This window comes from Amblyomma maculatum, chromosome 3, assembly GCF_055883805.1.
Source record: "Amblyomma maculatum isolate TAMU_Amacu chromosome 3, ASM5588380v1, whole genome shotgun sequence".
NCBI lineage: Eukaryota > Metazoa > Arthropoda > Arachnida > Ixodida > Ixodidae > Amblyomma > Amblyomma maculatum.
Window position 1 is genome coordinate 193,267,481 of NC_139346.1, and position 23,846 is coordinate 193,291,326.

General features: G+C 51.0%; 1 protein-coding gene across 12 annotated transcripts in view; it reads right to left on the minus strand.

Moving 5' to 3' along the window:
• Positions 1–23,087, minus strand: part of Eph (Eph receptor tyrosine kinase) — a 240,450-nt gene extending 217,363 nt beyond the window's left edge. For all 12 annotated transcript variants that reach the window (XM_084599135.1, XM_084599132.1, XM_084599127.1 and 9 more), the window contains exon 1: positions 22,985–23,087. In XM_084599135.1, coding sequence (XP_084455261.1) covers positions 22,985–23,072 — 88 coding nt within the window. In that variant the 5' untranslated portion in view covers positions 23,073–23,087. The remainder of the gene's footprint in view (positions 1–22,984) is intronic.
• Positions 23,088–23,846: the final 759 nt, after the last annotated feature.

Sequence of the window (23,846 nt, forward strand, 5' to 3'; positions counted from 1 at the left end):
AGCTGACAGCAAGAAGGATACGACGACGGAAGCGCGCACACACGCGATCAATGCCACGCTTAGTTCATTCATGGCGCCGAGCATTGAGGATCCGTTCGACTTTCCGCGCTAGAAAAGAGTCGTCGCTAAAGGCCTTGGCTGTGCTTCGACGTTTCAAAGACGAAACAAACAAGGACGAATCTCGCCAGACGTCTCTTGCAGAGGGGTGAGAGGTGCAGGTTCAGGAGACACTCCCCAACGAGGGCGGCTGCCTCAAGGCTTCTTGTACTCTAATGAAGCCGTTCCACGGAAAGAAGCCAAACTATTAGTGACCCAAAACAGCGATAAACGATCCCCTCTGGCGTTTCCGCACTCACGCCACGCAGCTAGGGGCAACAAAGCAGCTCGGCGACGAAGAAAGCAAGCAGTCAGGGCAAAGAAAAAAAAAGAGAAGACAGAGATCGCAGAAGGAAGACACCCGCGGAGGGCTCGCTCCGGTTCTTCAACGAGACCCGGAGCCGGAGAAGAACGGTTGGGTTCATCAAGAGCAGAACTCTGAAGAAATAAAAAAAGGAGCCGCCGGACGCGCTTTCAAGAGAGAGAGAGGCCTGCAGAAAGTGGAGGAGCGCGAGAGAAGCGCGACACGCTGCAAAACAAGAGGGCGAGGAGGAAGCAAGTCCGCCAGAAGACGGCCAAGCTCGTGTAGGAGGGCGTCCGTGCCCAAGAAAGCCCGTACAGGGGCGGCCTCAGGGGGCGAAAAACAAACGAAAAGACAACAGAGCGAGCAACAAGCGATGCATGGAGTACGGAGAGGAAGAACGGGATAGGAGACGGGGCGAGAAATAATTGAAAAGAGCGGAACGATGAGGGTCTGCTGCCTCCGCTGCTTCTTCCTCGCAGGCACGGACTGAACAGCGATGAAGGCTTCGCGCAGAGAAGGAGAGGCAGGACGAAAGGGAAAGAGGCACGCAGTTGATGGTTCCGGCGCGGCAGAAGCATGCTGCACGAGGAGCAGCTAGGAGCCAGCCGGCAGCCACCATCAGTCCGCCTCTACCACCACCAACACCGGGTCAGGCCGTGCGCGAAGAAGGCAGAAGCCAGCGAACAGCGCGCCACCACCGCAACTACGGTAGTGCGGAACGAAAGGCCGGCCACGAAACACCGGCCGACCGGGGCCGAAAGGAGCAGCAGCGAGCGGGTGAAGAATGGGGAGCAATCGGCGGAGAAAACGAAAAAGGCAAGAAGGCGCCTCTGACCCCGGCGCCGCTGCTGGAACCCTCGTCGGCGGAAAACAAGGCGAGACGACCGTCCGGTGGGAGGAGGCGAAAAAAGAAACACACAGGAGCGGAAAGAACGAAGTGAGCGCGACTAACTCGATGGAAAAGAAAGAAGAAAGGTCGAACGAACGAAAGAAAGAAAAGAAACACTACGCGCGATTTTACCAGAAAGCCATGAGGGGCGGAAATACCGGCTGTGCGAGAAATAGATTTGAGACGGGAAAAACTGCTGGACCGGCATGAAACTTGTGCGGGTATGCCAAGAAAACAGGCGCAAGTGTGCACCAACATATTTACCAATTGCCCGGTACGTAGGCTATCGACGACACACAGTTTGCTTTCAAAGAAAAATCGGTTCTCGAACCTCGGGTGCAGTGACGACGCAGTGCGCGAGGTGTGCGCAATGAGAGCTTTCGCTGACTTCTGTGGTACTATACCAAAGTAAGACCTTCTGATAGCCAAGTGCTACGACGTTGTTGATTGAAGTAAAAAAAAAAAAAGGGGGGGGGGGGGGGCGGAATTTCCAAAAGTTGTTCTTGCTGAGCCACAATCTCTACTTCTTGCGGACAGAGAAGAGATGCGAGGAGAAATGATGGAAACGAAGGGTGAAGGCGTCTACATTCCCAGCCCCGGACGGCAAGGAACAGCCACGAACCTCGACCCCAAGGGCTATGTAATACTTTATATAACGTACACAACGCGCCAAATGGCAGTCGTGCACTGTACGTCAAAGCAAAAGACGAAGAGGCAGGCGTGCCAAATGAGGCAACGGCAGGGGGGAAAGCTTCTTGTAGCACATGCCATTCACGTTCCCTTTCGGCAGCGAGTAAACAGTAAAACGACGCGCACAAATGAAGGCCGACGACGACAAAAACGAAAAATCAAGAAAGTATATATGCGAACACAGGGACTTACAAGAGTGGGAAGTGAGTCCTGTATTTGAACACCGCTGCAGGAAGCGGTGTGGTTTCGTCGGAGCAAAGTTATACTAATAATGAAAAGAACAAACAACCGACAACACCTACTGCCGAAACAGGAAGTCACCCATCTTGTGCTCTTCTTTCGTTTTCATTGCACTCCCCGGAAAACAAGTAATAAAAGGTATAAAACCCTGCAAGGGTACTAAGTGTGTCAAAGATACAGCAGGGTCCATTTTTCGGAAGATTTAGAGGGGGGGGGGGGGGGGGGGGGCTACACTTCCTCTATGAGAGGGAGCGCCACACGGGGCCTGCCTTCTTTATTTTCACCCTGCTGCTTCTCTTTATTCCTATCTTTTGATTCCTCTTGATTCCCCCAGCAGTCGTTCCGTATTCGCGGTTCCCGCTCAACTTCCGTTCGGAAACGAGTGCACAACGGCAAGAGACAGGGAGAAAACACGAGGAGGAACCGGGAGCCGGAAAGAAATCGTCCAAATTCCTCGAGGCGCGAAGACAAGGAAAAAAAAAAAAAAAAGTATCAACGCGGTACGTAGCGAGAGCGTCTCGAAATCGATGCAGCTTGCAAAAAGACGCGACGGGGAGCAAGGGGTCGGAGAACAAAGCCGTAGGAGGAAGGCAGAGCGAGAGAGACGACTTTAGCGATTCTTGCATGACCTGCGCGTACACGTACCCGATCCAAGGTGTTTGTGTGCCTAGGGAGGAGAGTTAGTTCATCGGTATGCGAAACAACGCTTGCTTACGAAACACGCGTCGTGCTCCTTTTTTGCGCCAGACAGATCATGCGACTGTCCCTGTACGTGCAGCCCCTTCATTTCCGACAAAACCGGCAAACACTATATACTTACTGTGCAAAACACCTTGTTCTCTCACCTTCCAGTCCGCAATAATATAATATATAATATAGCAATAATGCAATACATAACAACAATAATATAGCACCGGAAAAGCTAGCAGCCTCTGTTCGCGTCAGCCATTTCACCTCAGGTGGCCACCGCGAAACGCATTCTACTGAGGTGACGCGCATAATATCCGTTTTGTCATGAGACGCCGTGTTCAAACTTGGCAGTGTAGACAGTTTAGGCCAAGATTACAGAGGCGCGATTCGGAACACAATTACAAGACTTCTGAGCAACCATCATTTCACTTACGAAGGTGTTATGAGCTTACGTAACCGAAAAAGAAAACGGAAATTTTCATTGTGCCTTATCAAACGTCTAATTAATTTGTACAAGCCAAATGGATCGCAGATGCGACAACTTATTCTATATTACCGCCCGGGATGTTTGATTTCAGTAACGCAATTGTGTGTCAATACCTGGTCGCCCAGGGCTAACTCATCCGCCGTGAGACGAGGTATCCGATTCTCTACAAATGTACAAACTAAAACTGCGTGACGCAACTAACCCACAACGCGAGCCATCATACAACATTACACCATCCCATCGTTACTAGATCGCCATCAGTCCCTGAGCATAGAATCATTTCCATGACATGTACAACTAAGACATCGAGCTCGCGCCCTCTCTCTTAGTTGAAGAAGTGACAATAAACGAAAACGGTAGATACACACATATACACACACAAAAAAAAAAGGGGGGGGGGGGGGAGATAAGAAAGGTCGCGTCGGCTATAACAGCTTAGCTGGCGAATAAGGGCGCAGTGATTGGAGCTGCTCGGCCGGGAATAGCGCTCCTCGGGAACAAAGCAACGAGCGCGCCGCTTCCTTTAGCACTGTCCCTCCTCCGAACGCATGGCGCTCACAAAACCTGGCGAGAAAAAGAAGCGCCACGATGCGGCCAAAAAAGGATCTGCCGCGGCACGCAGCAGCGCCCAGCAGTGATGGATGGGGAACACGCACCGGGCTCTCCCCTAATTACGAAGCCGTTATACGGGGAGCCGCCGACGACTTCACGCCGTCGTCATCGGGGGCCACGAGACTCTCCTCTTCCTTCTCATCATCGTCTCCCAAGGTGCGAGCCGGGTTCCATGCTCTAGTCGTCCGAGCTACGCACCGCGGTCTCCGGCTGTACACCATTCCGCGTTCGTACGCACATGACAAGAGAAACGCATGCTTTGGCCGGTCTCTGGGGCGAAAAGCATCTCCCCTCCTCCGCCCTTGTGTAAGGGTTAGGGCCGCGGGAGCAAGAGCAGCCGAAGGCCCGTGAACGCCGCAGAATGCTTGCCCGTTCGGGTGCAGCAGCCGCTCCGGAATGTTGCAGCGCGAATTGAGCCGTAACCCTAACGGTGTGAAAGAGAACAGAGGTTCTCGAGGTTCGAATGTGTTAGATCATGACTCGCCTAAAAATACCGCCATGCGCGGAGCTCTACACGCACTATATAGATCTAACGGAAAGAACTCATCGCATCATTTACTAATTTATGCCACGGGTGTGGAGGGAAAAGTGGTGGAAAGAGGCATTAGGGAAAGGAAATAACCAGAGGATGAAGCTCAGCCTGCAGGAAGCAGGGGAGGATCAAAACAGCGATCGCGCATAGAAAAGTGACGTAAGCGGGAGAAAAAGAAAAAAGCTATGTGTACATAAACCAAATGGTAAGCTAGAAGTAACAGTTAACACTATAGGACCCAACCCATGGGTCATCTCGTCATATTCGAGTGGGTCACTGAACAGCGTCTGTATGAACACATTTGATGGAAATGATAGCTTGTCAGCTGAAGCATGAATTTTAATAATAATTTGTAAATGTGGAAAATTACGGAAAGGAGAGGCGCAGTGACTACCTCGCTATCGATGACCTCAACTGCGCCGTCGGAAAGCGACATAAGGTCGGAGTGTAAAAGAGAAGAGAGAGAAAGAGACGCCTTAGTAAAGCGCCCTGTAGGCTCATATCGCGGAACTTACAACGTTGAACGTCGGGTTTCGCGATATCGGAGTTGAAACTTGTTGCGTGTGTGTAGACGCACAGCTTCAATCGGTCCTTATCCCCCTTTTGTTCTTGTTCTTTTCTCTAAGCACAGTAAAATTTCGATTTCCTCACCGCCCCAGAGTGAATGCGCTGAAAAGCCCACATGCCCAGTACGTGCAACACGCGCGTACGAACAGGAGAACCCTCACAGGCAGCTGACAGGCACTCATCACCCCCACGCGGTCCGACTGCCTATCCAGGGCGCCGGCATAATAGTTCACGCGAAGGACATCACCACGTGGTTCCGATGAAGCACGGAGAAATACGAGAGCACGCCAAAGCGCGCGCGTAACCACAACAATCGGAAACGTTTTTCGCAATTCCACGCCGGGCGCTGCCGCTCCTCCGAGAGCCAACAGCGATGACAGGCAGGCGGCAGGAAGGCCGACTACGGAGCCGCCCTCTACAGTTACGTAACCATGCGTGAAGAGGTTGACGAGTTTGCTCAATTTCTACGTGAGTTTGACATAAACTCGTGGCACCACCGCCCGCAGCGAATGCAGGTCGACGAGCCGTCAATCGAGCGCCTTTCCTCCTCCTCCTCCTCCTTCGAAGCGGCGGAATAATGGACGTTGTTCAAAAGCGTTGTACACTGCAGTACCGCTTCATTATCCATTCCTCGATGCACTTTACACACATGCACGATCACACACGGGGTAAAATACTTTGCGGCAGGGCCGCAACAACAATAAGCGAACTCTTGCAAGGTCACAATAGTAATGACTGACGGTGAGTGTTTTAAAACTTTCTTTTTGGCATTTTTGGCAAGCGCTTCTATAGCGCATTCCTTTCTAAATATAAGTCGCACACAGCTGTTGCTGCTCTCCCCCCCCCCCCCCCCCCCCACACACACACACGTATATTCTCTATTTCTTCTCCTACACGATACCGCTGACTCAAGTTCGTTGCCTAATCCACCCTGCTCTATTTCTGTACATGCAACGTCACGTTCCACTGTCCCCCCTTTATTTATCGCTAACTTGATGTCTCGGCCGAGCACTGGAAGGCTGCATGCGTGCTTACAATTGTTACAGCTGCTTAACACCAAAGGCGTCAACCTAAAGCCAAGTGTGTTCAAATCAACAGGCTCGTTTTGCACGAACACGGTCTTGGTGCAACCCTGACGCGGTCGCGCAGACCCGACGTCTGCTGATCCCCGGTAGCAACGCAAAACAGCGCATGAAAAACAATCTTGTCTCCCACAGTGAGCGCGCACTTCGGCCTCCATAAGATTTGAAGGGTCTGGCACAGCGAAAGATGACATGTTTAACAAGCCCTGAAGAGCCAGCCTCATCACAGCGGCCGTCACCGCCGTTCACCGTTCGACCCGTCGGTGATTGGACGCCTCCGCTCAGCAGCACCATTGCTGAAAGCGCGCGAGAGCGTCGCCACCGTCACGCTATCTAACTGATCATGTACCACTTGGCGTCCCGATGTTCAGCCCGATAAGCATACAAAATTAAATATCTATCGATGTTTGTCCAAAGAATTTGAAGTTCGCTCTTTACTTAGTTCGCTTTTATCGCAATCCGCACGTCCCCTTTTCTCTCTGGACACTTCAAAACAGCGCACGCGGAGTGCTGTCCTTGCTACGGGTCTGAATCCGAGCGCAATGATTAATGTAAACACAAAACATCATAATCGGTATCACCGCAGGTCAACGCTATTTTCAAAATGTTGCTCCTTATACTCTGCTTCTGCTCCACCCGTGGTCACGGAAAGCTTGCCCAGCTAATTACTCCGTATTGCCCTAAGCCATCCGGATTGTATGCTCTCCTTCCCTCAGTTCCGCTCTGACATCGTAAGAGACCCTTGCTAGTCGCTTCTACGCGTTAAATGTCCTGTCACGTCCACGTCACCTTTGAAACGTCGGCTAAACCGCACCAACTCAAGCGCAGCCGCGCGGCTACAAAGGAAAACTATACACCTTCCGCAGAAGCTATGCAGTTGAAAATTCGTCCTGGTCCGCACGATTCGAGCTCAGGGACTTATCGAACTTAACATGTACAGTGCGGTCCCCTGTTAAAGGGAACATGAGACCGCGTGGCTGCCGCCCTTTGGAAAGCGCTGCAGCGAGAGCCGGTGACAAGCGATGGCACAAGGTGCCTACGCAGTAAGCACAGCTGGCTGCTCTTCCCGAGCATGCACGTAGTCATCCTTTCTCGCAAGTTGTGGGCGGCAACGCCTTGCGAAGTGTGTAGGCTATGCGATCACACGTTCCCTTTAACAGTAGACCGCACTGTACTTGCTTTCTTAGAATTATGCATTAGGCTAGGTAAACGGATGTAGTCTACACCTCTGTACGCAGTGCATTGTGTTTGCCGAGAAGAGGGCAGCCTTGACACTGATATATGCGTGAAGGGATATGAGAGAACGAAGGCGCGTACGTGCGCAGTCGCACGCGCCTTCACATTAGTTATCCGACATTAGTGACCGGCCGACGAAGATCAAGGAGCCCCTCAGGCACTTTTGTTTGACCCCGTCTTCTTCGACCAATGGACAGCTGCAGGGAAACAGCGATTTCCAGCTTTCATCAGACACGTTACTTCGAAGATGAACGCACTTGCTCTTTGTCTCAAATTTGGAAACTACTACTATACGGATCGCTATTGCCGCGCTTCAGCTTAAGCATGCTATAGAAGCCCAAATGTGCAGCACATCAAAACAGCGTCGATTTACTGGTAGGGTTTTAGCGCTGAAATAAGCAAACCTAATAAGAGAGATGTGAATTCTCACGACAGGAATCGTTTATCAGCACCATGCACGCAACTGCTAAAAGCGACCGGAAAACCCTACCTAATGATTGACAAACTGAGGTGTTTTATAGCATACGAATTAGTGTGACACCTCTCACTCACGTCGCGACAATACTGCCACAGTAAAAAGCTATTGCTGCTACTGGAAGTGTCTTCTTCTGTTTAAGAGCAAATTTTAGCTTCTAGAAGCTAGAGGCGAGACTGGGATAACGCATGTGTGCGCGCAAAACACACACACACACACACACACACACACACACACACACACACACACACACACACACACACACACACACACACACACACACACACACACACACACACACACACACACACACACACACAGATAGTTTCTATCGGCAGTCGGCACGCACTCTTACTACAGAATTACCACCCACAGGTAGACAGCATGCCGCAACAACAAAATAATTTGAAATCCTCTCCTTTTCCCACGACGCACAATCGCTTCGAGAGAAAGCAAAACCGAACAGCCACACCGAGAGGAAAAGGGACGACAAGACGGGGTACAGAAAGGCGACCAAAAGTTCTCGAAGACAACGAAAGCGCTTCGCGATAAGGACGCGAACCAGGAAACGTGCGACAAAACGGTTAGAGCGAGCAAAAGGTAACAGCAGAAAAATGTCGAGGCTAGAGACACGTCGTTTGAGTCAAGTCGTCGTCGCGGCCGCCTATAGCGAGGGTTCGCATCAGCTGCTCCGCAGGCAGTTCACCGCTCGCCACATGCCAATAGAGCACCGGGCACGGCAATCTCGTTACGAGGTCAACCGAGATTTCTTTTTGCGCTGGCACCGCAGTAGCGCGCTCCGAGACCAAGAACAACGGGGACAGCGCCGACCCAGATAAGGCGACGTCGATTCACCAGCCCCCCTCCCTCCCACTCCGTTTACTCCCTGTAACAAGCCGTCGACCGAGCAGCACGAAAATGGGGGGGAGGCGAGAGGAACACGAACTGCTATGCGCGCGCACGCACGCACAGACACGCTTTCGAAAGAGCCAGCCCGTTGTGCCGCTGCCGCGCGAGCATCTACACAAGCAGCGCTTTCTCCCGTTATCGCGTCGGCGGCGTTTTGTCCGGGCGACGTGAACGGAATCCGCGACGGAGACCAACGGGCACCCATACAACATAACTGCACCCGCTCCTCGTCCTCCGCCAAGCATCCGTGTCGTAGACGGAACGATGAGAGATGGAATGACGACGCGAAAAGGGGGCCTGGCTATGAACCGCTCTGCCAGAATCGAGCGTACGAAATCGGTAAAGAGACGCGAAAAATAAAGATAAGATAAAAAAAAAAAAACACATAGTCGCAATTTTGGACTCGAGTACGATCGCCGTTCCCAGGCTGCACACTTTTCCCTTTCGAAAGTGCAGCTATACGGACCAATGAACCCAATGCCTGCCGGGATATAAAAAACATAACCGAGATCGCCATCTCCGGCAACGAGCCGAAACAGACCGGCAGACAAGTAGTGCAGACGTTATACGCAAAAAAGCAATACTCGCTGAAACGACCAAGCTAAGCTAAGTACACGCGTGAAGCATTCTCGGCGAGCCCAAACAGAGCCCCCCCCCCCCCAAAAAAAAAAAAAAAAGACAAGTAAAAAAGAAAGTAAGGGAGAAAGGAGTGTCCGAATGGGGCAATGCTTGATGCGAGGCGCCAGATTCTCGCCGCGCGGATTTGGTACAATTACACACACGACTCGCGATACACAACAAGCCTCGCCCGTAAGATCATTATACGCAGCTCAAGCTAACACCACCGCCGACGTTTCCACTCCTTTGGCTGTGCAGATCTTGTCTCAACAACCCTCCCCACCTTCTTAGAGAAGCAAAGGCAGTTGAGTCTCGATCAATCCTGGCGCTTGCTTTTCGACACGCATCGAAATGTGGATCGGGTTGTCGTAAACTGCTAATCCCATCAAACGGCGAAGCAAAACGAAACGGTAATGCGATTACGGAAAACGAGAGTCGGTAGCCCGTGAGATAAGAGAAAAAAAGAACGAAAGTAGAAGCAAAGCGAAACATACTGGCCGAGGCTGTCGGCGTGAAAATGCCGCCTCTTCACGACAGCCCTTCTCGGTGGAGAAAAAAAGAAATAAAGAAAGGGAACGGTGAAAATAAAACATGATCACGTTTAAATCGTGCATGGAGGATGTAGAATGGATATCGATACGAAAACAGAATCCAGAATGTGGTACGAGGAAAACGTCCGAATACATTACGTTCGACAGGTTAAACGCGTGCTCTCTCACAGCTCAGCGGACTCGACCAGACAAGCAGCGCTCGCAAGCGCCCTCTCTCTTTCTCACCGGAGCATATATTCGACGGCGGCGCGAATCTGGAGCGCGATAACTCGATTCGGGCCGCCTCCGCGTGGTCCCGACGCCGCCGCCGTGCGCGTTGTTTTTCAAGCTTCATTGGCTGCGCTTCGTTCGACACCTTCGTCCGCGTGAGCTTTACCGAGTATGCGAACCAGAACGACGCGGAGCGAGCGTCTGTGACCGCGCGAGATATATCTGCACCGGCTACTACGTCCCCACGGGGAAGGACCCCTTCGTTACTGCTGCGACATTAGTTTGCGAAGACGCTGATAGCAGGCACGTACAGTGCCGTTTCCGTCTTACGTCTGGCAAAGTCTAGGCCCCGCTGATGTGACTAAGCAATGCGCAATCAGCTCCTGCGATGCGTTGCCTCAAAGCGAGAAAAGCGAACGTACAGCCGTGCCATGTATGAACCGGAACATGGCGTTCAAGAAATGTAGAAAAACGAACATCAGCTGGGATAACCGGCTCATACAACCGAAAACAAGTGTAGTTCCGAAGGAAGTAAGCTGCAGAATAACGTCATTGAAATAAAGAAATATATAATAAATATAAAAAAGAGACCGGCAGAGGTGCTAAAAGGGTCTCGAAACGTCATCGGGGTGACTACAAAATCCCTCTCCCATATTTATCCGATTAACCCGACCCTGTACCGGTGCGCAGAAACGCCAATGCCCAAATAACGGAACCCTTCAAAAGTTAATATATGCAGTCTCTAGCCAAATTTACGTTTAATTCTATATAGAGCAATACTGTATTGTGCTTAACAATCTTGATAATGGTTGCGAATGGTAAGAAAGAGATTCGATTACAGGAGGAAAAAGTCGCAGCGGAGAAATGCTACAGATTATGCTGGGGTCTCACATGATGACGTAGCAAACCCCACCCAGCACGTACCGTGCTATAGCGCAAAGAACGCGAAAGGGAATTCAGGTTGCACAACGAACTCATGCGCCACTCGAGTCCTTGGGAGCCCTACGCGGTTGCGACATCAATTACCTTTCGCGGAAGGGCAATGAACTCCCCGTAATAACAAGCGGTGCAACCATGAGAGTATGCAAAGCGAAAGCATCACATGGCATCGCTTTCTGGGCTGCTTACTGCAGTGTGCAGAACTTATTAACGAGGGAACAGAAGCAGATAGATCCCGCGGAAATCAGTGCCTAAAATCGGCCAAACAAGCAAACCGAAATGAGACGTACAAAGAAAAAAAAAAAAAAACATTGCGCGAATGGAGTCGGTGAAAAGCGGGAAGCCATTGTGCCACGCTCCACGATAACACAGGACCAGAGCGTGCTAGGAGACCAGCAGCAGCAGTAGAGGCGACGCGCGCTCGTTATGGATGTTCCACTCCAAATTAGCCCTCGATGTAAATATAATTGCAATCGCGCCGGTCGTTACAACAAAGCGGTGAGGAGCAAGGCGACTATGTACGGGGGAGGGGAGGGGTTCGCGGACGAAACAGAAGGGGTCGAGCTGCTCGCCCCCCTACCCGCCACCTCCATTCGCCCCATCCCCAACCCAATCTCCCACCTTGCCTCTTTTATACCCCACATCACACCACGCATACAGCGGGCACCGATCATCCCCATGGGTTTTTAGTGCCGGGAGCACATCAGACACGCACTACGTGCACCCACAGGGCGAACAGCGTGCTCAAGAAAGAGAATCAAAACAAGGAGAGGAATCATCTCCGTAGGAAGACAATAAAACACTTTGGCGGGGAGAATAGTCGGGAAATAAGGCAGGGGGATTTAATAAAAACATACAAGCAAACGTAGCTCCCTCTGCGGTGGGTTGCGGCAGAGAGCAGCCTAGGCAACGAACGGGCCGGCCGGGCAGGCGCGCTCACTGCAGCGTGGATTAATCGGCCGGGCAGCGACGCGTTCCCTCGATCGATACGAAAGAGAGGGAACGTGGGGAGAGTGAGACAGACACGGAGGGAAGGAAAGGTTGCAAGGGAGAGAGCCCTGCGAGAACTAGGGAAAGGACCAGAGACGACGCGCCAGAGGCCAGAAAGCAACCGCGCGAAAGAGGGAATAAACAGGCAAGAAGTAAAATAATAATGAGCGCAGGCAAGTGAGCCTACACCGTTCAAAGCAGATGAATGTCGAATAAAGAAAAGCGCACCAACTAAGCTCCTAAGGTTGCAAAAACAGTTTTCGCGCTTAAAATAAAACGCATCCGTTTAGGCTGGTCAGTGAGAGCTCGCGTAGCGTGTACAGCCAACCGTACACCGCGAACAGCTCGACCGGCGCAAAAAGTACATGAACAAATAGAATTCAAATAATGTTCCTAGCTTTCGATTGAGATTTATGTAGGGCCACAATAACGCGAATACACATAGCACAGCTGTGTCAGAATCCTTCTTTCCAGCGCTTGCACAAGGCGTAAACTTATACTGTGATAGCCCGTTTCCTGTTTGCCAGGACTAGCTAAAACGAAATCCACTAGCCATAAATGGCAACAAATGGCACTTTGAGGTTTAGATAATTTGTAAAAAATGACTAATCAAAGACACTACGACACTTCTCATAACCAAGGACTCTTATATCGAAATAATAAGACCTCGGCAGGAAGACCGGGTCGTCGTTTAATTAATCACTTATAGAATTTGCCACCTCTTTTGCTTTTTACCATTTTTTCTAAGTTACTTGCCGTTGAGAAGAAAATACAAACGAAAGGTCCTGTCCTTCACACGTAAGTGCAGCAAAACGCGGGGGTAACTTCATCGGCCGGCACCCTAGACGTACAATGAGCGATTTGGCCGATGAGAGATATATATGGTTGAAAAAAGGGAAGAGAGGGGGGGGATTTTGCCAGTCAGACCGAAAGAAACAGAATGATGTCAGCACGAACTGACGTAAGGCACGCTGTAAAGACGCCGTCACAAGCGCAGGTGGCTGCCACGCCATAGCCACGCAAAGGCTTGCACAGCCACTCTCGCCAGTAAAGGGATACGCACACACGCGATATGGCCCGACCGTCCACACCCGGACGCGGGAGTAGGAAGCGCTGCTACCAGCACGACAACTATGCTTTCTTCCCTGAAGGTACAATACCCACACACGGCCGAAGGCACAGGAAGGGCATGCATCTACCGAGGCGAGGACAAGGGGAACAAGCTAGGCGTGACCTGAACGGGCCACGACTGGCCACAGAGGATGATGAGGAGGGGAGAGAGGGTTGAACCTCGCCAGCAGCATGGTGGCTGCCCTTGTTCACCCTGGGCTGCTCGCATTGCTTGCAGCACGTGCAGGGAAAAGAGAATAAGAAAGGGGGCGATGAAACAAACTGTGGCTGCTCGCTCAGGAAGACGACGCCACCGCCACGAGGATGAGCAGCAAGGGAAGAGCCCCTCGGCGAAAAAAGAAAACAAAGAAAAAGAAGGGCGGCGGCGGACGCGCGCTTCCCAAAAACAACATCCACACCCCACACCGCAGCGCGTGCACACACACGCACGCACGCACACACAAGGTCGGCAAAGACGTCCATATCGATAACGCGAGAGTCGATACGAAATTACTATAATCAGCTACGGCCGGCGAAATCTGCGCCCGTTCAATGATGAACCAGTCGACGGCCGCGCTACGGCACAACCGCCGGCTCTCCTCGCTGTTGATTCCCGCTGCTGCCGCTCCAGCCGAGCTCGAGAGAGAATACACGCGCCGCCGCCGAGGTTGCCGGCTGGCCAAGGAGGACCGGCAGTGGATCAGAAGAGGGGAACGCCACACCAAGAAGGGAGGGAGACTGTTTGGAATGCAGTTTGCAGGGAGCTCTCCTTCGCGGCAGTGCACTCTGTGTGTGCGTAGTGCTGCGCGAGGCACAAGCACCGCCGCCGCCGGCGGGAGCGAGAGCGAGGCCCTCGGAAGACGTTAATTGCGCTGACCATTGTTAGTTTTCGGCCCGAGACGCCCCTCCTGCGGGCGTCCTCGCGCCGGCAGCGCCATTTATAACGTCTCTCGGAGGGGCCTCCTCGACCGCCGCGCTCCGTCCAGGCGAGGAAACGACGAAGATGCCGCGGCCACACATGCTCCTAAGGCCGAGAACAAAACGCTAAAGAAGGAGGAGTGCGACGAGCTGCCGTCTCGCTGTGGAAGGAATGATCATGTGAAGCAGCTGATTGAACCCACAGCTGTAAACAGTTCAGTGCAAAAGTTGTGACAGCAGGAGCTCCCATCAGGCGTTCTGCGATAATCCACGGGCACGCGAAACACGCTAACGGCGGCATACAGTCGGCGATGAGAAGCGCTCTCTGAATCGGCCAATGAGCAAAATATCTTCTCCAGGACCGCGCAGTCGTGTACTCCAATCGAAACTCGGAATCTGAATCCAAATCACCCGCTAACACAGCTCGTTTTGTGGAGTAGGAACACTTGATCCGGATCGCCGAGTGGAAAAGGTCATAAGCCAAAAATGGAACAAAGCGGATTGTTTATGGTGAATGCAAATCGCGGACCCGAGCGAACCCGCATGATCCGCGATGGAGGAGGTACCAGTCATTCCTTGTGCATGTCCGCTCTTCATGTGCGCGTGTCGTCTATTTTCAAACCTGCAACGGATATACGTTGGTCCTGCTGGTTTTTTAAATGACAGTTGACATTAACAGTCAACGCGAACATTTAATTCATGTTCGTACAGCCGAGGGCGGTCACACACGGTAGTTCTTCGGCACTCTCCCCCAGCATTTTTTTTTTTTTTAATAAAAGAAACTCGAGGTTCACTATTCTCAGTCTTCCCACGCAAAGTAGCGTTTACGTCTTATATAAGCATATCAAAACACTTTCTCGCGCATAACTTTGCATCTCTCTGTGAATCCAGGTTTTCAAAAAGATTAACTGGTACTACTGCAGCTATCCAACCCGTTCTCCTAAAGAGCGAGCGATATCTACCGACGGGAATTTGCATCCATAGAAGTGGTCTATATTCACTCCAGCGGCTTTAGGTACTGATCGTCTGCAACGGAGCGCAGAGCAGAGGGCGGAGACGACAGGTGCCGGAAATGAAGGGTTCCGCTGAAGAAGTACGTCACGCAAAATTCCAGCTGATTTTGTCCCATTCGGCGGAGCAGACCGAACAGCTCTATACAGAGCGACCTTAGCTCGGCGACCGCTCCTTATATGCGATTGGAAGACGCCATCTGTGGTCTAGATCTGCGATTGGAAATCGCCATTAGTTTTCCCGACGGAAGATGACTTTGTAATACTTTTTTCCGCTAGCCTGTAAAAGATAAATTCTTTCCACTTAACCTCTAAGACAGTAATAGTTGATTTGAGTAACCAATGGTTGAGGCAAGGCAGTAAGCAGTAGTCAAGGCACGGACTACTGCGAGTCTAGTGGTCAGACAAGGCAGCGGGCAGCATTTTAGCATCCGTCTTCCGCATGCACAAAAATGTAGTTTCTAACATATGGAGGCACGCTTCGAAGCAGAGCTCCTTGTTTCGGTGTAAATAATTTGGTTTGGTTTTATGGAGTTTAACGTCCCAAAGCGACTCAGGCTATGAGAGACACCGTAGCGGAGAACTCCGGAAATTTCGACCACCTGGGGTTTTATTGAGCATTGACATCGCACAGCACACGGACGCCACTCCGTTACGTCTTGTCACTGGAGTTTCCCAGTACGCTCACTAGTCTTTACTGGAGCCTCAGACTTTCGTTCCGTCTCATATCACCCACAGCAAAATCTGAGGGCGAGTCTGGCGCTTATATGCCTCAAAAAAGAATATGGGCTTTCGACAAAAGTAGCTTTTGTTCTAAAAACCAGATGACACCACTAGGCTGAAATTATTGTCACATATCCGGGCGTACGCTGAACTGAAACTGTGGATGTTAACAACAGCGTAGCATCGTGCAAATGCTATTTTGAGGCTGCTCAATGTTGATTTGGTGTTTGGTGCGTAAACAGAGCGTATTTACACTTTTTTCCAATCATATTTGCAGATCCCGCGAGTAGTCGACTAAACGCGGAGGAACACGTCATGGCTGGCTAGAGGCCTCAAGCTTCGTTAGTGCCCCAAGGAAATTATGTATTATATATAATACATAATTTGGCCCCAACCTTATTCAACGTCAGTCTCACTCACAAATTCTCGCTCGCGCTCGTCGTGAATATAAAAATGTACTTGTAATGCCTGCTGCGTATAGGAAAATAATTTACAATACGACAGCTTATAAGGGGATGGTGACGTAGCTTACGCAACAAGTCCCTTTCTCCTTTCGTAACCAAAAACTCCTTCCGTCGGCTGAGTGGACCTGATGAAGACAACGATGTAGCACTGACTGCGAGCCTCCCATCTCCTTGCTACTCAAGGATCTTCCAACAAAAAATATAATACCTGACACGGAGCTAAAGTTTACCTTGAAACCAAGTTTGCGTACACTTAAAGGGCGCCAACATACCATAGCTCGGCCTCTATTAGTGGAAAATACAGAGAGAGTAAGAAATTTGCGAAGGAAGTCAAAAGGGAAATGAAATTTCGACCACGCGAAGCTGCATGTTGTTATCCACTCGGCCACAGCCCATAGGTTTCCTCTAAAAAATTCGAAAGCCAAGAAGTCAAACAGCAAGTCCGTCGAGCTCTGCGGGAACTAAGAATGACATCATACGCCAGTCATTACGATTGGGGCGGATTTATGGATGCCTCTTGGAGGGAGCCATTTAAGCCATTCCTTGTTTGTTTTTTTCTATGAAAAACAAAATGAGCATCAGCGTGGTTTTTCTATGTAAAATTTCTCGCTTTGGGGGATAATACACCCTTTAAATTATCCCCTGCATTATGCTCGCGATGACTTAGTCAACCATCGCGACCGACAGCTAAGCAGGCTGACGGATTCAGACGGAATGCACCAAGCGCGAATGCTTTATAACCGGTGCTTCATAACCGCACCATGAATGACGTCATCACCCACGTTGACAAGCGCGGGAGATGCAAGGGACAGCACTGAAGGCGCTATCCTTGAGACAAGAACGAAGCTCGTTTCCGTAAGAGTGGACCATGGACTCAGAAATCCAGATTCTGGCTCTAACAGGCGTATGTGTCCCATCGAAACCAACATACCGCGCCATGCACCACACACACATCTTCTCGTTGTTTAGGCCCTGAAGCCGCGAAAAGTTGCGACACATCAGAATTTCCCCAGTACCGGAAGAGTGAAATAAAATAAAAACAGCATCCTCACTACGCAAACAAACCCGCATCTTCACAAGATCCACTCAACAGCTTCGGGGGCGTTACACTTTTTCTTCCAGCAGTGAAAAAGAAGCCCGGCGAAGACAGTTGCGCTCAGGCGCACGCCTCGTTTGATGCAGGGGTTTCGTCTCTCAGTGCAGCCATCAACGCACCGCGGACAAGGAAACCACGGGGAACGAGGAAAGGCAAAGCAAGGTGGAAAGCTTAGCTATGGACGGAAAGGGGGGAAGGGCGAATAAGAAGGCCTTTCCGGGCACACACACACACACACACACTCCGCGTAAACAAACGAAGCCGCAGGCGCGGTCGAAAAAGGAAACTAACCCCGCACGCGGCCGAAGCGGAGAAGAGACGAGCATGCCGAGACAATGTGCCGCTCCGCCCCAAGACGAAAGCCAGAGTAGGCGCGCGCGCGCGCAAATGCGATCGCGTAGCGCTACGTAGCGTGCATGCAAAAAGACCGACAGAGCAAAGAAACAAAAACGAGAATGCCTCGACGTGCAACAACCCCCCCTTCGGGTTCGCCTAGAACGAAGAAACAGTGGAGGGGACGCAGAGGAGCAAGCGCCGCATTCAAACGGCTCCTCCGGCAAGAAGAGCGGAGGAGCAACATCGCTCTACGCTTGCGAAAGAGGAGCGCGCTCGGCCAGCACGCTTCGGGGAAAGGGAGCAAGCAGCGGAAAGCTGGGGTCCGCGCGGCACGACGGACAGACTGAGAATCCCGCCCATCGAAACTAAATCACTCAAAGTCGCCCTCCCATCACCACTTATCACCCGGCACGAAGGGGTAAACACGAACGAACGGCGTTTCGCGTCCAGCCAGGGCGCCCCCTCTCGAAGCAAGCTCGTGCTTTTTTCCTCTTCCAAAGAGCCGTCCTCTGAGGTACCGCCGGCAGCAGAACAGCAGACCGCGTTTTGCTAGCTGCCTGCCAGCGAACGGCGCCAGCGAGTGACCTCTCCGGCGGCCGCCGGGGCATCACCACCGCGCGCGACGCCCGCTACCAGCAACCACCAGTACGGTGTTGCGCCAGCCCAATGCTCTTTACAAGTAACTACCAGCAGCAAGCAAGAACCACTTGCATGTCACTGATGGCTGCTGGACGCTTTGAACTCACAACTTGTGCAAGTGCAACGTCGTGATTTCGGGCCACGGCCATGGGTAGCGTACGACGATGAGTTAAGCGTCGCTCCTGCAAGCCTTAGCTGACAGTTTATGAAACCAATTACGACTACATGCCAATCAAACGGTCGAAAGCAGAGCGCTGGTGTGGCGCGGCATCAGATGGCGTGTTTTCAAAGATACCAAGACGCACACCTCGAATAATATGGCCTGTTAGCCTGGTTCTCAGTCGTAACTGTACCGCATCGTGAGAGAAAATGAGCGAATGCAACCACTAAAATAGTAAAAGCGTTCGACCGGATAAAATAAAACAGATAAAAGAAGTAACAAAATCGCCCGTTCTTTAGAAGCTCCGGCTTTCTGGGAGTTTTCTCTCGGTCCTAAAAAACCGTTTTTGCCAGCGAAAAAGACGCGGATGCTGGAAGAGTGGATCAGCGTCTGCTCGTTCGCCGGCCTGAAGCAGCTGCGAGGGCTATTGGGGTCCTAGAGGGTACCACTCCCCGTCCCTCTACGTGTAATCGCCATATCAGAAAGTAAACGTTTTTCACTCACTCAGTGGCTCGTCCTCGAAGGCACACCTCAAGGTTTCAAACCAACGTCGGCTCCAGTACGCCTGGCAGCCGCTGACACATCGGCGATAAAAAGCGCGTTTCGCGGAGCATAGAAAATATGCGATAAAAAAAAAAAAAAAAAGGTGGCCTCATAGATGGGTACGCATGCTATCCATCTATAGATACAGGCTGCTGGTTTCACACAGCAGTTGGCATGCTTTACCAACTCTCATGCAAGTGAACTCGCATGACCTCAACATGAATGTTGTGATTTTTGCCACATTCAGCGGCTTTTAAAAATCGCGACTTGCCGCATTGAAAAAGACATTGTCTGTTGACTCAAACTGGAAAAGACAAGAGGGCCAGGCGTGGTGGCGGCATCCGGCGCCAAGAAAGTGAGATATTCCCTTACGTATACGATACGGAATGGGCTGGCTTGTCACGCCGTGGCAATATTGTTCTATACATAAATCTTAGCGGATAGACAACCCAGCGGCGACGGCAGAGATGCGCTTGCCCTTGATCGGCTGGACGATGCAAGGGTAGATAAAGACAGCTGTTCTCGCCAAGCTGGAGAATTCACCGGTGAAACACAACAGTCCCCTTGTATCACATCGCGGAGTTTACGGTATGGAGGTAGTTAACCCTGTCGGCCTGGACAACGGCGTTAACAAAACCGAAACACGACAGCAAAGCGCCAAGATTCCTCCTTGTGTGTATGTCTAGTCACGTGCGGTGGGGTGGAGCTATACGCAGAGGATAACGGCCCATCGGACTCTCTTCAAGCAAATGGCACCTGGGGACAATCAGCTGCTCTCAATCCGTAAACTGTCGGGTTTGGGTGCGCTTTTTTTTTTTTTTTCGGTCTCCTCGCTCCCTTATGTGCTAGCCACTTTGTAAACCTGCAAATTTGCAACTTCTGAGGACTGCCTTCCCGACCAGGGCTCTACACGATGCTCACCTAGAATATATTAGGTGAGCGTAATGCAACGCTGTTCTGTCACAAAATAAACCGAATTACTTAGCAGGGACACCTCTTATTAACGCTTAATAGTAAAGTTCTATGGCAGAGTGGTATAAAATTGATGACTTCATTTAGCATAAAAATTTCGACGCGTTGTAAAATGATCAGGCATCGTCCGCTTGCGCTTCATTGTTGAAAGCCAGGGTTCGATGATCAATTAAAACTATTTTTGCATGAAACGGAGCTGAGAAATGCAGCCTTGCACTGGTCTGTTTTACCGGCGATCCCATCCAGGTTTCGCAGTCATAAAATCTTGATCGTCAAGGGAAGCTAGTGACCCCTGACGGGGCAATCTGTTAGCCATGCTCATTTTGTCGATACTCCTCAAAGCAAGAAAATTACAGCTTGCTGTGCTAAGGCGACTGCCAATTGGCACAATCGGAACAACAGATGGCGTTAGGTTCGAAAGATTCAGTAGGTGAATGCTGCACGATGTAATATTCCACTAAAGACAATGAAAAAATAAATGAAAACGACGTCAAAGCGCTTTGTTTGTTCCCTAAGCAGGGAAGGTAAGCCGTGTCCGTCGCGACGTTGACTCCTTGAGTCGATGTACAGGACTGGCGCAGAATCCGCTACCCCCAAGGAGTCTAAACGATGTCCTGCCACAACAAGCGCTAAGAAGGAAGCGACAAGTTCGGCCTAGTTATAGATGCCGTTTCTTGTCGGCAGCGCCACGCAAGAAGTGCCAACTCGCGGCGCGACAAGAGCACGCGTCGTAGCTTTCTGGTATGGGGACGAGTTCATGTGAGAGAAGTTTACCTTATCGAAACTTGGTAACTTTCCCAAGAGGCAAGGAAAGCGAGTTGCAAGAAGACAAGTGACCCATACGCGGACCACTTGGATGGAAACAGTACAGTAAAATATTTTAGTTCACTGTACCAAAAGCAACGAAAAGGACGTTATTCCTCGCGCCATTCCACCACGAACATCCTGGCGCCGTCCCTATGCATGGAAAAGCATTCCGGCCGACTGCTCCTCAAACGACACAAACATGAGTCCGGTGGCTAGGATGCCATGTCTGCGCCGAATGCGTTAAGGCCCGTTCACACTTGCGACTCGCAGCTTACTGCTTCAAAACAGCCAGCCATTTGCAAGTAATGGCGATATTAATAATGTGCGCGCTATTTCTGCACCAAGGATTATAAACGAAGTTTGCCAATTTGAATACACTGACGCCTGTATCTGAATCATAAAAACGCCTGTTTGAGTCTGCAGCTGTCAACATAGACATCTGTGCTGCTCTCGCCTTGTGGAAGCCGATACACAAGTAGATAACGGGCCCGGATGCCAAGCGTTGTACAGTCCCACAACATGCAGTCCCCATATCAGAAAATAAATGGTTTTCACTTACATTGCACCCACTCAAATAACTTATTCAGTGGTTCATGAATATTTAATTCTGCTACTGCCCTGTAGCCATCCAGTCTCCTTTCTATCCCCCTCCCTCATCCCGAGCCCTCTTTTAGGCATACCTGGCTGGCATCTCGCGAAGAGGACCAGCTCGGCCGGGTGTGGCAAGCGAACCTCATTTTGAGCAGTTGATTTCTGCTCTAAAATAAAGTGCTTTTACTACTGCTATTTCCTTCCAAGTGCCGCCTATCTGCGTGAGACATATTAAAATCCAACCTTTACAGTGCTCTGGCCAGGCACTAGTCCCTTTCCGCGTTGGCTACAACATCGTTTCGACGTTTCATATGAAGCTTCGTTAACCATGCAAAATAAAAGAAGCGTCTACTCACCTTAGCCTTTCGAGTGGTTCATCGACAGCCCACCGGTGAAAAGAAACCACCGTTTGCGCCATCAACTCGCAAAATTTTTTCTCCAAAAATCCAAACATGGCACGAACAGGCAGGCGATCGACGAATCAGTGGCGGGGCCACAATCCGAACGTCGATGTCCATTCTTGGAAAACACACAAATTGAAGACGCTCGCTCCTCAACGTGCGCGGAGCGAGATCACCAAGCACATACAGCTGTGTAGCGTCGTCGACTCCCTTGGGTCCGAGACAGGGCCACCGCACAGATGGCACGAAAGAGATCCGCCAGTACTTGCCGTGTAACACCACCACAAAACACCGCTCGAACGGAGAAACATGGAACATCGCTTTCGGCACAGCGGTAAGTATTTTTGCACGAAACTAACCGCATCTAAACTGCTGGTCACGAAAATTGCGTGCTGCTGTCAACATAATGAATTATTCGCTCCTTCAACGTGAGAATATCCCTTCTGTTTTATGTGAACTCATTATCTCGCAGATAAATGTCCAAGTCCGACATAGCGCACGTTACAATTTGCGTACTTCAATGAAGTGCATTACCACCTGCGGTTCGCTCTACACTTAGACAAGTTTTGACAAGCTACACGCCGCTCGACATCTTCAAGCAAGCATCATCGCGAATAATTCTGCAGGTGTATTTCCTTCGCACGAAAGGTGTCCATTACAGTAGTTTAATCAGCACACTTGAGCATTGGCGAGATAGCCTATACAGCCACCGTTTCATCCGAGCAACGCCAAACTTCGCAGGGACTTGCCCAAACGAAGAGGCCAGGGTGGGAAACAAGCTTACGCAAAGAGCCTACGATGCCACGGACAGCAGCACATCGCACGGGCCGGAATGAACGCCGGAAAACAAAACATAACAAGCGGGCGAAGCTCGCGAGAGGAACCAGCGCGGCGAAGTTCCCAAACCGGCTGCCAAGGGCCGCAAGGGCATCGGTCGAGCGCCGTGGAAACACGCCGGACATACGCGAGCGCGTCCTGCCGTGCCGAGAAGCGTGCACCGCGGTTCTCCGTTCTTGTGCACGCAGCGAAAACACCACCCGACGCAAGCGACGAAGGGTCCAAGATCCGGGCACGACACCGTGGTTGGTGATGCTTACCTTGATTTCCTTCGCAGCGCACCAGAACCGGCAACACCACTGCTAACACGCAGACAAATTTCCAACGCTCCCTCCGATCCGACGCCATGACTGCATCTGACAGCTCGGGAGGGCAGGCGAATGCAGCTCGCGAGAAACCGGAGCGAGCGACCGCCCCTTTCGCCGGTGCGCGTCACTTCCGGTCGCGCTCTCCATTGGCTCCGGTGAAGAAAGAGAGAGAGGGCATAGCAGAAAGGAGGCGAGGAAGCGGCGGAAAGAATAAGACCGCGAAAAAAGAAACCCGGAGTGTTTCGCGTTGAAAAATCGCGGCCGATTTTGTGGGGGCTGTTGGGACCAGCGGGGAGCTCTCCTAGGCAGATCGGCGCAGATAGACGGCGACGGGCCGGAGAATTCCCCAGCAGGCCTACTCTGAAGAACGCGGACCCTTGCTCTGCCGCGCTCGTTGTTTATGGTGGGACGTCAAATTTGGAGACCTGAGAGCGCTCTGGAAGCGAGGAACAGGTTATCAGGGGTACGAGACACGCGAAAAGGAGAAGGCTCATAAGCAGACATTCCAAGGACGGGAGAATTCTGAATTTCTGCATAATTAAAATGAACACGGTAGAGAAATAAAGCCTGAAACATTCGTTTCTGACAACATGCGTACAATAAAAAAAAAATCCAATTCTTTTGATTCTTCGTGGCTTACTGGATGAAAAGCAATAAAAGCTGTAAATTAGTTAAGCTGCCAGGAAATAACGAGTTGTATCTGTTGAGTGTACGAAACATTCCTACTATTAGGGCAAGAAATTTAATATAGCTTGAATGCAATCGGACAAAACAGTACGATATGACAGGAGTCTCGAATATGCAGCTGTTATTT